The following is a 16,383-nucleotide window of genomic DNA, read 5'->3' on the forward strand; positions in this document are numbered from 1 at the left end:
GAAGCAACGCGCATGTACGGATATTTCCAGTCAATAAACGCGAGTCAGCTGCAACCCTCATGCGCAAACACACCCTGAATGTAAATCAGGGACGTTAACGTGGCTTTCGAGAACCCGGACTCCTGTATCGCGGAAATAGGCCAACGACCGGCACTGTCAATCTATTCCTTTCGCAACTGAGATACTTGTTACCGTTTTTTTGTGGTCGAATAAAACGTGCATACGGTAGAAATGCAAAGGTTCATTGCGAGGCCTTGTTTCAGGAGTTTGAAGATTCGATTTTTGCGTGAAATTGGATAAATTTTTGTTTCGTATGGAAGTACGCTTCCGCGAGGTACGTTCGTACGGTCCTGGTAACGCGATGAGAATACGCGCACGAGCATCCGCAAGATGTTTTATTTATGTCCTCGTTACGATTTTTGTCGCGATGCCGAGGGTGCCATCGTGAATTTTGCTTCGCAAAAATGTCGAAAGTACGCGGAGGAAAACGCAAGATGGATCGTTCGTTTGGTGAGTTTTTGAGACGTATATTTTATGAGATTCGAGAAGATTGTATAGATAGCTATAGGAAGATGAAACGATAGTTTACCATTGTTCAATCATTCTAATATATGCGCAAGTTGCTGGTATCTGTTATTCATTTTGAAGCTAAATAAGCAGTCCGCTGTGATTTGTATTTAAATATTACAGATGCATTTATAATTATGCATTTTATTCTTTGCAGTTATCTTTTATAGACTTTGCGTTGCAAAAATGAAAATTATATGTTTTCTTGCTTGATTCGTGTCATTTATTAGTAGGTAGGAATATTTGTTGTCGTAGCAGAATTAAAGCATATATCATAAAATCATAAACTTTTAGACTAATACAAAGTAGAGTAGAAAGAAATGTCAAAACTTTCAAATGCTTGTATGATGCACATAATTGCTTTAAGATGGCAGCACAGGCATGATTTGAATTTGAACTTCGCATCACTGTAATTTTGAAAATCTACTTTGTAGAAAATGTCTGAACCGAATGATCATATCTCGTAGTAGTAACTCGTAAATTAAAAATTAGATTACAAAAGGAATCTAGTCTTCTGTTGCTTATTTCCTAAGAGTGTTCATAATAAATGTGACGTCATGGGCATCGCCATCTTTATCGTATGTCATGTACAGTTGTAAAGTGTATTCGTCATCGAAGCAAAATTTGGTGATAGCTGTCATCATTTTTAAACAATTCACATCTCTATTAAATTTTCTATAAACCCTTCATCTTAATGTAAGTTTTCGTTACTTTCTCTCCTATTTTAAAATGTAATACAAATCAGTATTTTTAATAAAATCATATCACATAACTGTAAACAGACGTACGTATTTTAGTATATCGTATTATATTATTATTACTTTAGCGATAGTTTTACATTTATATAGTATTTATTAAAAAATTATAACATGTACAAAATTCTAGTTGATGAATTTCGTTCATACAAATATCTCGCGAATTTCGAGGTTATGGGTGTGTTCAGTAGTTAGTGCATATTATTATAATTTACTAAAAGCCGATATTAAAATTTGCTTTAAACTATCGATCAAAACTGACTTTATGTATGTATTCATATTTATTTCATGTGATTTCTTTGGTTACAGAGATATGGACGGCAGTGGCAATTCCAGAGATGGAGAGGCAGGTGTTCCTCGTAATTCTCAACCACCTTCCACTAAAAAGCTGCAACAAACACAAGCAACCGTGGACGAGGTTGTGGGGATAATGAAAGTAAATGTGGAGAAAGTATTAGAAAGAGATCAAAAGCTATCGGAACTGGAGAATCGTGCTGATGCTTTGCAACAGGGAGCGACCCAATTTGAGCAACAGGCAGGAAAATTAAAAAGAAAATATTGGTGGAAAAATCTTAAAATGATGATCATCATTGGTATCATCTGCGTGATTATTCTTATCATTATCATTGGTGAGTAATATTTATAAACGTAGTAGTAATATTGAATTACAGGTTTAAACAAATATTTTTTAATGTTTACAATAGTTTCAACTGTATCAGGCTCATCTGACAATTCCTCTTCTAACTGATCGCATTGTACCAAATGGGATATAATGCTTTGGGGTTGTTAATTTATATCCAAAAATGAAAGTTATCCCAGCAGAGTAAGGGCTGGGCTCACACAAACTTAGAAATAACATAATCGTTGAAAAGTCACGACTCGTAGTCCTGTTCAAAGGATTTGCGATTAAAGTAGCACAGACAAAAAGAGAAAGATCAAGGGATAAAATACATATATTTTTGAGACTTAAATATATTCAAACGCACAATTTATCATAATAATTACAGTATTAATATGGGTGGCCTTTTGTAAATCTGTAAATGGACAATACATTTCATAATTTTATCTTGTTAGAATGTTTCGATTGTACATTGTACATTTATTAATGATATATAATATATAATATAACGTTTATACTTTTTTTCATCGGTCTTAATATAATTCAGGCTTCCGTTTCGCCTTGCTTCCCTCCAGATATCAACGCCCATCGATCCCACGTGTGATTTCCACGTCGTAGTGTAAGCACACCGATGCCAAATGATAAAAAAAGGTATTCGATCCACCGCCAATGCGACTGTCCGATTTCAAAGCCTATCGCGATTACGTACCTAGAATGTTCGCGCTCATAAATATTCATGTACTAACGTTCTCCTGTGAATACCGTCATGCTTCTCGAAGCCAAAGTGACACGAAGACCATCGAATTCGGTGAAACTCGATTCCCTAGTATCATCCTCTACCGAAGACAAATCCAATTTCTATCTCGTAGAAAGTTCACAAACTTTCCTGCTCTTGCTCTCTGTGTCTCTTCAAATCATATTGCGTACTGTTTTTAAGTGAAACTGATAATTAATCATGTTTACACCTCGCTGAGTTTAATACGTAGGCAACGTATACGTCTGCGCACTTGGTGACTCGCTCGGTTTACAATCCAAGTCAATGTTTTCGATCATTTGACCCGACCGGTCAAAATGTCAGGCGATATGAAATTAGTGCATCGTCGGTGGCCAATTAACGAAAAGACGAAGAGCTCGGTCGAATGGCTCTGCAAGTAATACCAAAACTTTGAAGGGAGAGACAGCGCGTCATAAGTCGATGGTCAAGGTCGGATGTCCGTGATCGCGATTGAAGGATTTAACGGTACAAGAGAATAAAATGGTCAGCTACGCGCGTTATTTCTCCTTTTTCACTCGGTCATTTAACTATTCACCGTGTTATCTTGCAGCTTGAGTCAATGCAAAGAAGCTATACAGGCACAAATTTTCGTGGAGTGGATATCCAAACTCGTAATTTCCTTCCTTACACTTCCGTTACATTCCGTGCCGTAAATGGGAATATTTCGTGAACGAACAAGCTTCCGTTGCGCGTCAACTGTTCTCAGGCAATCCCAGTTAACTCGAATTACATAATTACATCTGCCGGAGACCGTGCAAGAGATAGTGCGTAAGTGTATCGTACGAATCGATACGCCGGTCGAATTATCTTAGAGCTCGTTGCAGATTAACAACAGTACCTATTCTCTGATATTCGATCGTTTCGAATCATTTTTACCAGTGTGTTAATCACTGTCGCGTTATGCCGACGAAAACGGTGAAATCATAGGTATCGAATGGTCGTTTAAGACAACGGCGAAGTCGAAGTCACGTGTTGAATAGTGTCAACCGACGGGACAGGATTCCGATTTTTCCTGTAAACCGAGGCAGAAATCCCAGTCGCTTCATTCATACACCTATCAGTCGGCTGACGACCGTCCAACCGGACAGTCGCTTGGGAAGCGCGTCTCGTGTCACCGATATCGTAGGTCATACGACCCTCGGGATCCTTTGAATCGTTTCCATCACTGAGAACCGTTTCGATCGTTTACCTCTTAACACCCATTCGTCGAACAACGAATAGCGGAAATGAGTCTGTTGTGGAACGAGTGAAAGTTTTCAAAGAAAATCATCTTGTACGATTTCTTCAGCGCGAATTTGTTGGGCCATGCCATTATCGAAGGATTAGTTCGATCGCTAACCGCTGTTCCTACGTTTGCAACGGTCTTCGTCCGATCTTTTGACCACTTTTCGATCGATTTTAAGGATCGTTTAACTCATAAATCAACTAACGAGAGAATCGCGGATGGAACAATATTTTATGGAGAAGATTCCTTGCGAAAGTCCTCACGAAAATCAGAGTAAGAACGCGAAAGTGGCGCAGTGTATATCGTAGGATTTTCGTGGCAGCGTGTGGTGGGGCTAGTTGTTTTTCTTTCTGTTTGGTAGTTCGGCACCCGGTCTCGACGCGCGTCTCAGAGCGGCTAGTGGCTATCGTGCGCGTGTTTGAAACCGCGTTACCTAGATACACAGCGTCGTTTTCGGAACTAATTGTTTTTCTGTTGCTCGTGACACGATACGATTAATTGTTGGAATGTTCGCGATCGAGGCGGGATAAACAACGAAATCTCGTAAATCAGCCTCTTCTGATACTTCTCGTCGAATAACGGAAGAGAAAAACCGCCTGCGACGAAACTGATAGTTGTCCATAGTCGTCCGTATAACGAAACGTGATTCCGTCTTCGGCGTTTACGTAGTTCCACGTGTAACTCACTTATCTGTTACTTTATAAACATGTATTGAGGAACGAACGAAACAGTCGGGTGGTATCGTGCTTTTGTACTGGTGTACATGTGCGAAAGTATCGTCGAGTTGGCGAGACGCGAACGAGTCGAATGGTGGTCGATGCCTGGCTGAAGAAGTTCGAAGATCGTTCTAGGGAAGACGATAAATGTGTCCAAAGCGGGGATCGTGCACGATAAGCCGTGGAGACAGGGGAGGAAGAGGAAGAAAGAATCGCCTGGTTTAAACGACCAATAACCATTAGTGAAGTTTCGATCTAACTGGTATTTACCCTGACTTCTTCTATCGAGCTATCCATTTTCCGATCCTCTCGCGTCTCATTAAGTTTCGAAATCGAATCGTGCACGATCTTCGACCAACTGAAGATCCAATATGGCATCGTCCAGCAGCGAGGCGAACGAAGAATATGGTCTGGGATATCAAAACACATTGGTAAGTTCATCTCCCGTCATTTTTACTCCTCAGACTATCTCCAGTGCGTACTATTTTGTTTCTTAAATTCTTAACACTTGTTCGTTCCTTTAACGTTCGGCCAATGTGAGGTATTTTTCATTCTTAAGAGAAAACTGGATGCAATAGATCAATCTTCGACGCGAATGACGAACCAGCTTGATTTACTATGAATTGTACGATAGATATGGTTGATTGTTTTCGTTATATGATTTATAGTGACGAGGGCTAGGCGAAAGCGACGCCAAGTAAGGGTTGCGAACCTATTTTCATGTTTATTCTTGGCTGCGGTGCGCTGCTAGCCGCGAATAGTTCGCTTGGGAGCGGGATTTGTATCTGAGACGAGGACAGAGAGACACCACGTGCTCGTCTACTTTCTCGCGTGCATTTTGAATACCGTGCCCACGCTCTCTCGTCGACCCATTCTCAGCTGATTGTCAGCTGATCACCACCTGAGCGATCGGTCTTCGCTAATTTATGGAATCGTCACAGGCAAGCGCTTGTTTGCATAGAATGGCATAGATCGCCGTGAATCGTGATGCTTCAGACATGATCCGATATTCATTTTTGTCAGCGGCCTGAAAACTTCAAACCTATAGATGCTCTTCCATCCAATTTTAAGCTATCTCTTATCAGGGGATTCGCCTGTTTGTTCCGATTCCACGGGATTCCTAGAAACTCGTAGAACAGTGTTTATCGTTTAGCAGAGTTTGGTTAGTTACGAACCATTCGGTATTATGAGAGAGTCGCATGGTATTTTTTGAGAAACGAAGACGAAATCTGACGAACGAAAACAGATATGGGACATCTCGTGCATAAAAAATAAAAGTACAATATTGATATTGATAAGATATTGAAATTAAGTTGATTGAAATTGTAGTAGATTCTGTAACGAAGAATCGGCTAGAATGTGTGTGACCTAATATATCTCTTATCGGAATTTCGTATGTAGATGAAGTGGAAATAGTTTCAACTGACTGGCGTCCGTTTCAACGAGTAGTAACGGAATAAGCTAATAGTCTTTAACATTAAACTACTTCTAGAAAGTTTTAAAGATTCAATCCAGGTTTTATATTAAACCAGCGTTTAGGAATTTACGATAAATTATGTTCTTGTACGTTTCTATCTTAGAAAAATCACGACATTTCCACATGATTTTAAAGTCAATTCGTCTTGACTGCGTGATTCGCCTGACTAATGACGTTTTCTCTTCTTTTCACCCTCACGTGCAGTCTTGATTTTGCAACAATATAATAATAGTCGTGTCTGCCAACTTCGCCATGGATTTTTAGACCTTGTATTATAGTAAGCGCGAAGATACTGCGTCCTCGAATGGTCGCGTCACTTTCGAAACACCCTCTGCAAAATTCCGGGGCAGCTTGCCATTTTCTCGACCTCTTCCGTTTCTCTTGTCTTCTTATTCACGAAAAGGATAATTGCGAAAAGAAACATACGACGATTGCCATTATGCAAGGTTCTTCTCGAAAGAAATACAAGCAGAAAAGAAAATGTTGTATTTTCCATTCTTTATTTACCTTTTAAGAAATGGGTACCATTTTGCGATGTCTCTGTTCGTGCTGTGTACGTATTTACGAAAGTAATAATTGTGAAAAAAACTTAGGACGATTGTCATTATGTAAGGTTTTCTTTTGAAAAAATTGAAGCAGGAAAGAAAATTTTCTACTTATTCTTTTTTACACTGTTGTAATTTCTACCTACTTATTATTTACTTATTACCTATTAAATACCATGAAAATAAACTCCTAACATTCTTCCTAAAGAGTAGAAAAATAGATTAACAAATTTTATGTCGTCCGTTCTCTATTTATTTTCTTGCGAATAGAACTCTCGTTTGTTGTATGCTGTCGCTGTTTTTCAATGACGATAATTCGTAGAATCGATGTTTTAATATGTACGTTGAAAATAGAGTGAATAGACTACCGTCTCACGATCGCTGGTACTGCAATCCGCCGAAAGGTTAGACAAAAAGTCATCTCACCGTAACAGTTATTGGCAGACACACAGGAGAAACAAAAACCGGTAAATTACATCCTTCTGTTGAGGAGGCCTGTACCTTTTTCTCCTGCTCCGTCTTCTGAAGCCGTATAGTAGCGAGTTTCTTGTTCGATCCATCACGGAAATTGATCTTTCTCTAGAACTCATTGATTACCATCCTCCATTTGCATTTTCTTGAGTTATTAGCGATTATTTAAATTACTTGAGATCATTTTGTCATTCGTTACTTTCTTTTTCTTCTTTCATTTTCTGTATTTCATTCAGAGTACGTTCACCTTGCAGTTCATTGATGGCTGGGTACGATGTAGTAAATCATTCATCGTGAATTAACTACTCGATCAATTAAGTAATTTAATCTTTGTACTGGCTGGTTCAACGGTGCGCGAATATTCTCTTATATATTTTGCGCTGTTCAATTAAAAATACTCTGTTTCTTGCTTAATTTAGTATTTGTCTACCTTGATTTCCAGGATGAAATAAAAATTTGAAATTTAAATTTATTTTTTCAAGACAACTGGTTTAATCGTCGTATGTTTCTTTGTTTTCTTCAAAGTCAACTGACGATCGTGTATCGCTATTGGCGTGTTAACGTTGATTAACGCTTTGCTCGAAATTCCGCGCCATTCCTCCGCTTTTCCTTCTATTTTTCCGATACGTCGAAAAACAACGCAGTATTCTTTTTTCCTAGACGGCCGAGCTCGTTAAGTAACGCGATCGAATATGCATGATGTAATCGCAAGCAGCGCTTTTTCCGATTGCCGATACTTGGATTTGTTAGCGCGAAATGACGTTGAATTATGCAATTCCTATGCGATTTACCTTACCGGTAGATTCTTGACCGATAAGCAAAAGAAGAAAAGGAAAGGAAAATACAGCGTAATCACAACATATTGGTTATAATTTCGACTACTCGAACGTAAATTAGTTCGTTTAACCATCGACATTTTCTGTAATATTAGGTTGATGCACGTGAAGCATCGTTTTTCCAATAAAACCGCGTGTTGTGTCATCAAAATAATTTCCATATTATTTTGGTTCTTCGCATAGAGATCTTTTTCAAAGTAATTTACGCGTTCAAAAATTCCTTGGCTGGAACAGATGTTTCTGATAAAAATAAGATTTCTCTCGTAAAGAATTTTTGTACATCCTAAAAATTACTGAACTTTCGGAAGCAGGTAACGCAGAAAATATTAATAACTGAACTGAATATTTCTAGGCAATGTAGTTATTATTCGAACAGTGTTTCGTATTAAGTCACGATAATCATAAGCAGCGATAATTGCTAAGGTTGACACAAGGCGAGATACTTATGTACCATGATGACACGAGCAATACCAAGAAGCATATCACTTTCTTCTTTTTTCTTCTGTGCTTCTGATTCGGATAAATTCGATTAACGCGTAATTATATGAATATATTTATGTACGTAATCGGAATTTACATTGTCAATTGACGAGTAGTTTAAACAAGTTATTACGGTGATTAGTCGATTTCTAATTACATTGGAAGGTGAGATAAACTGTATTAATTACACATTTGTTTCTCTCTTCTTTACGACCTGCTAATTCGTTTATCTGTAATAAATCAATCTTTTATCGCGTCAAACATTCCGACGCGAGCTGCAAATTCTGCGAAATAGCGTCAGAATTTCAGTAATGAAATAGCGCATGATCGATCGTTTCAGTATAAATATCATAACTTTGTTATTCATAATTTTTAATTCTTTAACTTTACTCCTTCGTTTGGAATAATGTATTCGCTCGTTATTTATTTATTTTTCTATCTAATTTCGCAGTATCACATCTGCACACAGTTTTACCGCCACTACGCTGGGAAACTATTCAGCCTAACTATAAAGATAAGTAAATATATGTACAGGTTTATTAACCTGACAATGATATTAAAGAAGCTTAAATCTGCTAGCCCGTAATCTTGGCTTTTCCGCGAAATATCGACAATAAAAATTTACAATTTCGTAGAAATAGATAAAACGCAAATGAATGGGCAATGCAGTAATTCGGTTTCTGAGCTGAGAAAACTTGAAACAATATAAAAAGTAAGAATAAATTAACGTGAAAATACTACTTTGATTAGTTGATGGTTGAACGCTTTTAGTGCATAAAATTTTATTGCATTCGGGAAGATCGAAGTCAAGGTCTTTTTAACACCTGATTGGCCCCAACAGATTTTCAAGATGCATTTGAACGACGAATTTATGCGAACGAAAATTTACGAGTCTAATTATTGTAGTGATTAGTTCGACGTTTCTATCACAAAATGTCCTTGATGAGATATATGTACGAAGTCGATAACAGTTCTCGATGAGAGATCGTCGTATCGAGGTTCTCGTGCGATAAAGCGAAGGTCTAGCTATTTAACATAGATAGAAACTGGTCCTAAAAAATCTACGAAGAAACCAGTGACTTCTACCATGGTATTTCTGCGCTTATTGTTATTTCGTTCTTGACCAATTCGTTAGACGCAATTCAGTGTGTCGTATTAGGCAATCTCTGATATTTTTTCATACATTGTAACTTCGAGTTGAATAGAAAATTATCGAAACAATTTTTGTCCTATTCTAGCAACCTAATTTGCAAGCAATATAGCTAATTTGTTGTTACGTATATCAGTTCGTGTACATGCTATATACATAAGTTTGCATATAACGACCTCGCATATACATAAACTCGCATAACTGGAACGCAAATATTGACAGTTGACTATAATGATGCGCAGGTGATATGTGACAGTTTTTGATGAACTTACGGCTGCAAACTATTGGATATGTATTTTTCTATTTCATTTCTTCCATCTGATGCCGTTCGAAATTCTTTGTAGTTCAAATTATGAATTTATCGAACATTTACAATGGTCAGCATCGTCTCACAATTTTGAGTTCATCAAAGGTGGAGTTCAGTTAAGAATCTTTTTTTAAAAATTAATAAATAAATGTCTGTATTTACCTAGGAGATTTTGTTACGCTTTTATGATTTGAATTATGAATTTATAAAATGAATATATGACCGTGTATAGTTCGAAAGCATACAGATTGTATTTTTATTCATAGTTTTCACAAATTAACTCTGTGTCTTATGAATTGTTTTCTCTCTGTTTTCTCTCTGTTTTATATGATTTATTTATTACACTCGTTAAATCTAATTACATATTAGCTTTCAAAATACTGTGAATAATACGATCACCGCAGATCATCGAGACACTACTTACTTTACTACGTAACTTGATTTCCAATTTTACCAATTCAGACGAAACTTTAGATTAGAATAAGGATTCGGCTTGAACATAATTCTTATTTCTAACGATTCATGTTCTGTCACTTGAACCACTTCTTCCGAGTCCCTTCGATCATATACGCATTTCCCCCCTCCACTGTTAAAAATTCCAGTAACATTCCAAAACGCAAAGAGTGCAATTAGTCACGAACCGTCTCTTCTTCTCGTACAATTATGAAACATTCAAATAGAAATTTAGCTCAATATCGTAAGACAGGAAGTTCGAAATTTTACCACTTGTGCCACTTTTCTTTTTTATTCTTAAAGATTTTGAAAGCTCGTTTCGAAATACCAATGTGCAATTGCAATTTTTCGCGAATCGTCAGTTTTCTCTATAAAGGACTGGTTTTTCAGGAAGCGAAGCGAAACGACAGCTAGCGGACGTCGCACAACACCGCGGCGTTGTCTTCTCGTAGTACGCGATCATTTGGCTCCTTTTTCTTTCTTCGTCATCCGCTTATTCCTGTCGTGGAATGCCTCGACAAAAGAAATTGCGTATCGTTGATACAAGTATCGTCAAATTACGCGAACATCGCTCGAATCTGTAGGATGGCGCCGAATATTCGACGCTGGAATTGCATAAGTTTTACGCAGCGCGCAGAATGCACGCGGAAACGCAGGGTCGATTATCGATTTTTCTGCGGCCGGATCAGCCGGTTTGCCTTGCAACCTGTCTACACACCGTATACGAGTCACGTGCATTTTATTCGCGCTGCTAGGCGCGCATCTGTGAAATTACTCGCTTTACGACCCCGTTGCATGTGCTTCGCGATCCTTGCCTCAACGTTTGTCCTGTTAACTGCGTCGGATGTCTCAAGCAAAATTGGTAATTGATTTTTAAGCGGCTGATAACAGGCTTTGTGTAACGTGCCATTGATTGGACCGGATTGATAGGAATGAACGATAAGCTGCAATCGTTTTTGGAACGAGAGCCTTTCCATCGCTGAACAGATTGCAGTAATTGGAACGATGTTTGTTTGGAGCTCAATGGAGATATAGATTATAGTTGTTAGATTGTGGATTTCTGTGCATTTATGGGACATTTGAAAGTACAAAATTGCACAGACCGTACATATTATGAAGATATATATATATGTGAAATATACAAAGTATAGAGCTTTGTATAATGCTTGATAGATAAAGCAATTTTTTAATTGTATTCTCAAAAATATTAATTCGCATTAAAATTAATCTTCCAAATCTAATAATTATTGTCCGAATATTAAGTACATAGAGTGTTTACTGTGGTTTGTGTAAGCTATAAGTCTTAATTTGGAATAAAGATAACGATGTTTAAAGATTTATCTGATTCAGGGATGGAGGATTAGAATAACGAAGGGAAGGTCTTCGTTCGAAAAGAAAATATTTGAATAGATATTGCATAGTACAATAGCTTGCAGGATTGAAATATTTTTTCATAAAGTTAGGTGCTTTGTAGTATGTGGTTACGTTATCGTAGATAGAGCTAGTTTTATCGATGCAAAAATAGACATACGTCATCCTTTTCTTTAACCTAGAAATAGCGTGTAGAATGAAATAGGCAGTAAGTGGATCAAATATGCATAGAGTATTCTTTTATAAAATACACAACGTTACGTTACCATGTAAATTTGCAATCATGGTTTCTAAAGGATTAAAGTCGACGCTTCGAGTGAAATATTTCTACAGGCATAGTTTACAAGGAAAAAGTAGAGGTTAAGGAAATAATAAAATTGTATTCATCGCGTTCAGAAACCACACTGATACAATTCTCGAGAATATCAATCGATATTTCGTGACGCAGAAACATTATAAAAATATTCTGTAAGTTGTGAATTCAACTGAAAGGAAACTGCAAGAAATTTTATATAAAGCGGCGTTTTCTTGTAATTTAAATGTTCCCGCTTCCCGACGTCAGTCAGTCTAGCCAATAGGTAACTACACGTGACGCAAGGAACAAAGTTGGAAAGGTAGTACAACGTATAACATCGATTCGTGAAGGTTGCCGTGTGATCCATAGATCATAAAGTTGCACACGTGCACGATCGATAGTTAAAAAACTTGTCTCGTCAAGTTCGAACGCTCTAGAGAAGATCTTTCCTGTGGATCAGCAAGTACATCGATCGCAAACACTCGAAGAATCCTTGATATAAGTTAACACTTATGTAACAAAACGTGGAGGTAAGGAGTAGATTAGATGAAAAGTTTGGGAAGCGGTAAATTTAAACTCTGCACAGCTAGAGAAGAAGAAGAAGATAGAACAATTTGTAAAAGAATACATCGAATTAAATTCAATTTACGAAGAGTACAAAAGGATATTATTAAAACTGAATCCTGTCTAAAAGAACTTTAAGTTGCTCGTAATAACGAGGTTTTAAGATTAAGTAAGAAATTTAAAAAAAGAACCGATAACCTAGCTCGATGATATTTTCGCGGTTTATCGTTTGATTTACGTATGTGGCTTTGTATATATTCTTAAAATCAACGTCACAGTAGGATTGCTAATAAAAAAGATAGACAAGGCTTGATTCAATTGGTTCGTCGCGATTGATAAGTCGCTCAACGGAAAAAAATAATGTCGAACATGAACAGAAGCCTTCTGAGTGTTTCGTGGAATACGTTAAAGTTGTTGAGAACTTCGATGAAATCTGGTTGGATGTGGGCAAGGTTAGCCTCCAGTCAATGTGACGTACCCATGGTGGTCCCTAAAGAGGAGGTGGTTAGATTCGTATCTGAGTGCATGTGCAAGGCTGGAACATCGCTCGAGGATGGTTGTATCGTTGGCCATCATTTGATGGTCGCCGATTACCGTGGCCATTTTAGCCATGGAATGAACAGAATGCAAATGTACGTGCAGGATATTAAGGACGGAATGACCAATCCTACTGCGAAGCCAGAGATCCTTACGGATTTTCAGGTACGGCGAAATCTACTTTCCAGCGACGAGACGATATCGCGTTTGATATACCTTGGTTTCGCACTTAACATTGTTACACTGTGCAGTGTTATACTTAACACTGCCGCGTCTACCACGCGTTTGAAACTAGCGGACGAGATCCACGTCGGAAACATCGCAAAAGAATGTTTTCCAGTTGCGTCTCTCTTCCGAAAGCCTCAATGTTAGATGCGAAGATGTCAAGTATGGCAACGTTAAGCGTGATAATCGAAGCTGCGAAAACAGCGTCGGAACTCCCACACCTTGGTTCTTTTACATCGTGATTAGTCTTAAGATTCACTGAGATTAAACGTGACGCGGTTTAATTGTTCGTTTAATCAACTGGATACACAGTTGTCACGAGGTGAACGTACGTCAGTGAGATTACAGTGCACGGATACGTTCCATTACGCATCATTAAAATTCTAACGAAGATGCGGAGACTGGATAATTTCGAGGAATTATTATTATTATACACGGTTGTCATTCATGTGTTAACAATACCTGGAAATGATTTATTCAATTCATCTTGCGTCCTCTCAGCGGTTTCAATTACGTCATTTCTCTTTAAAAGCAAAAATAAATGTATACGATTATAATTGAAGAATCTTCGCATAGCCAAAGTATAGTCTCGCTGCTGGAAATACTCAAATTTACGATACCAAACGCACGTATGATTGAAAATCCGGCTTTTACCGGTTTACTTGTCAGTCGTTACCAGTGGAAACTTTACATTTCCCGTGTAAAAATATGACAGAGAGCATTTTATGCAACGTTACGAACATATGTGTACACGTTGCTGCTGACGATAATTAAAAATGTAATTTCTGATTTGCACACCATTGCTTAAAGCCTTCTAAGCAAACAACTTCAGCGAACACACGACACAGAACCAAACTCTATCCTATTACAATAAAGATCTCGTTAGAAAACAAAGCAGATAACTCCTTACGTACTCTTATCTCGTGGGTATTAGAATTCCTTAATTCCATTTGAATAGATACGAGATCTTTTCACCTCGACAACATTCTTAGACTCTATAAACGAACTTCTTAGAAACTACACTGTTCGATTTTATAAATTGGAGGAAAAATGATATTACAAATATTTTTTAAATACATTTTGTTACTCATGCCAGTTTCTCGTGGTAAATAAATTTATGGAAGTAAATTACTTGTTTGCTGACCGAGTATCGAACATTAATTATATCATCTACCTAATAAGAATATTGGGTTGGCAACTAAGTGGTTGCGGATTCTGTCATTACCACCCAATGACAAAATCCGCAATCACTTAGTTGTCAACCCAATAGAGAAATTGAAAAGTAAGATCGATCACTTTGGTCTTTGAGAGTGTCGAAATCCATTGAAACGACGTCGAGTAAACCGGCGCTTGCTTCGCGTTCTTATTTCAAAATCTCGCGCTGTTTCATTTAAGAAACCAAGATGTGACTTCACCGCAAAGTTCGATGGAACTATTTCCAGGCGATAGCGTTGGTCAACGGGAACAACGGTTTGGGCCAGGTGATCGGTAAATTTTGCATGGAACTGGTCATAAAGAAGGCGAAGAAGTTCGGTATCGGGATGGTGTCGACTTGTGGGTCGAATCATTATGGCATCTGTGGTTACTACACGAAAATGGCGATCGACCAAGGTCTCGTGGGCTTCTCCTGCACCAATACGAGTCCTCTGATGGCACCGACCCGTAGCAAGTGTGCGGGTTTAGGCACGAATCCGATATCTTTGGGAATGGGAGCGTCGAACAACGATGAGTTCGTGTTGGATATGGCCACGACAGCCGTTGCTCTGGGCAAAATCGAGCTAGCTATCAGGAAGAACGAAGCCATTCCCTCGGGCTGGGCGCTTGGGTCCGATGGGAAGGTTACCACAAACGCCGAAGAAGCGTACAAAACTTCTCTTTTATTACCTGTTGGTGGAGAGGAACACACTAGCGGCTACAAAGGCTATGGACTAGCTTTGATGGTCGAGGTACTTTGCGGAATTCTGTCTGGAAGCGAGTTTGGTCCTAATATCAGACAGTGGAAGACCAAAGAAAAAATTGCTAATCTTGGGCAGTGTTTCATGGCCATAAATCCGGAAGCTTTTGGTTGTGGATCGAAGGAGAGATTAGGTCAGTTGTTGAAACAGTTGAGAAATTTGGCTCCCGCCGAAGACAAACCTGTTTTGATACCTGGAGACCTGGAGAGGGCAGCCATGGAACGCGTGGATAAAGAGGGTGGTATTACGTATCATCCCAATCAGATACAGGCGTGTAAAGAATTCGCGAAAGTTATGGGAGTCGAGCCTCTGAAACTCATTCCCAAGAATGGTTAATCAAGAAATTAGTTTTGTTTAGTACCTGGTAGGTACCTGATGGTTCTTAAGAAATTACTCATTGAGATTGAACCTTTTTATTGTATTTATATCTATTAACTTTTAGATCATTATTTCGTATTGTTGTTGCTATGTGTATATTAATATTAGCAATAGATCTGATAATTACATTGCGACTGCGATCTATAGTACATATCAAACAATGCATTAATATGTTTACTACACATTATTATATTGTGTATACTCTACGTTTGGAGAAAAGTCTCTAACCAACAAAATACTCTTCAATGATGCTTTTTCACGCAAGATCTATGAATGTTCTAACAGCAATCTACTCAAATTTTTCTAACATACGCATGTAATATACAAAGCTCAAGGAAATGCAATTCCTCATATTTTATACGATATTGTAAACACGGCTTTTATACTTATAAAAGAAGCTACACGAATATACACGATCATCGATGTTTTTAGTTGTCTGTTTACTAGCTGTTTACCTACGCTATATCTCCGCAACGTAATTATTCATCGCCCTAATATCGGTGCAACGGGTCGAAGCACCGGCTAATAACACGTTCTTTTTCGTACAATGTTTACACGAGATGAGCTTGCGTGTCCGTTTCGTCGATTTGATGGAAACGATGCCCGCGATGACATAACCGTCATTGCGGTCTGATCGTTGGTCGATGATGATAATGACGGCCTTGGACTTGCTCGCGGGATC

General features: G+C 38.2%; 3 protein-coding genes and 1 long non-coding RNA gene across 6 annotated transcripts in view; 3 read left to right on the forward strand and 1 right to left on the reverse strand.

Moving 5' to 3' along the window:
* The first annotated feature begins 342 nt into the window (after window positions 1-342).
* Window positions 343-2,468, forward strand: LOC126872888 (synaptobrevin-1-like). Of its 2 annotated transcripts, none has more exons than XM_050633110.1 (3): window positions 343-510; window positions 1,632-1,951; window positions 2,027-2,468. In XM_050633110.1, exons 2-3 carry the CDS (start codon window positions 1,636-1,638, stop codon window positions 2,068-2,070), a joined length of 360 nt encoding a protein of 119 aa, XP_050489067.1. In that variant the 5' UTR covers window positions 343-510; window positions 1,632-1,635; the 3' UTR covers window positions 2,071-2,468. The 2 variants fall into 2 exon arrangements, with proteins under 2 accessions (XP_050489067.1, XP_050489066.1); XM_050633109.1 differs by lacking the exon at window positions 343-510 and adding an exon at window positions 1,108-1,263.
* On the reverse strand, window positions 2,258-3,317 carry LOC126872896 (uncharacterized). Its single transcript, XR_007692233.1, has 2 exons — window positions 3,252-3,317; window positions 2,258-3,086 (listed from the first exon to the last, which is right to left on the reverse strand). It is a non-coding gene; the product is annotated as an uncharacterized LOC126872896 (long non-coding RNA).
* Window positions 3,318-4,676: 1,359 nt separating this feature from the next.
* LOC126872854 (chloride channel protein 2) overlaps window positions 4,677-16,383 on the forward strand; it is a 32,736-nt gene continuing 21,029 nt past the window's right edge. The window contains exon 1 of the mRNA XM_050633057.1: window positions 4,677-5,088. Within this exon, the coding sequence (XP_050489014.1) occupies window positions 5,029-5,088 (60 nt within the window). The 5' untranslated portion in view covers window positions 4,677-5,028. The remainder of the gene's footprint in view (window positions 5,089-16,383) is intronic.
* LOC126872869 (uncharacterized oxidoreductase YjmC-like) lies at window positions 8,904-16,132 on the forward strand. 2 transcript variants are annotated; one of them, XM_050633088.1, is made up of 3 exons: window positions 8,904-13,308; window positions 14,811-15,687; window positions 15,766-16,132. In XM_050633088.1, exons 1-2 carry the CDS (start codon window positions 12,967-12,969, stop codon window positions 15,657-15,659), a joined length of 1,191 nt encoding a protein of 396 aa, XP_050489045.1. In that variant the 5' UTR covers window positions 8,904-12,966; the 3' UTR covers window positions 15,660-15,687; window positions 15,766-16,132. The 2 variants fall into 2 exon arrangements, with proteins under 2 accessions (XP_050489045.1, XP_050489044.1); XM_050633087.1 differs by having other exon boundaries at window positions 8,905-13,308; window positions 14,811-16,132.

This window comes from Bombus huntii, chromosome 14 (genome assembly GCF_024542735.1).
Source record: "Bombus huntii isolate Logan2020A chromosome 14, iyBomHunt1.1, whole genome shotgun sequence".
Classification (NCBI taxonomy): Eukaryota; Metazoa; Arthropoda; class Insecta; order Hymenoptera; family Apidae; genus Bombus; species Bombus huntii.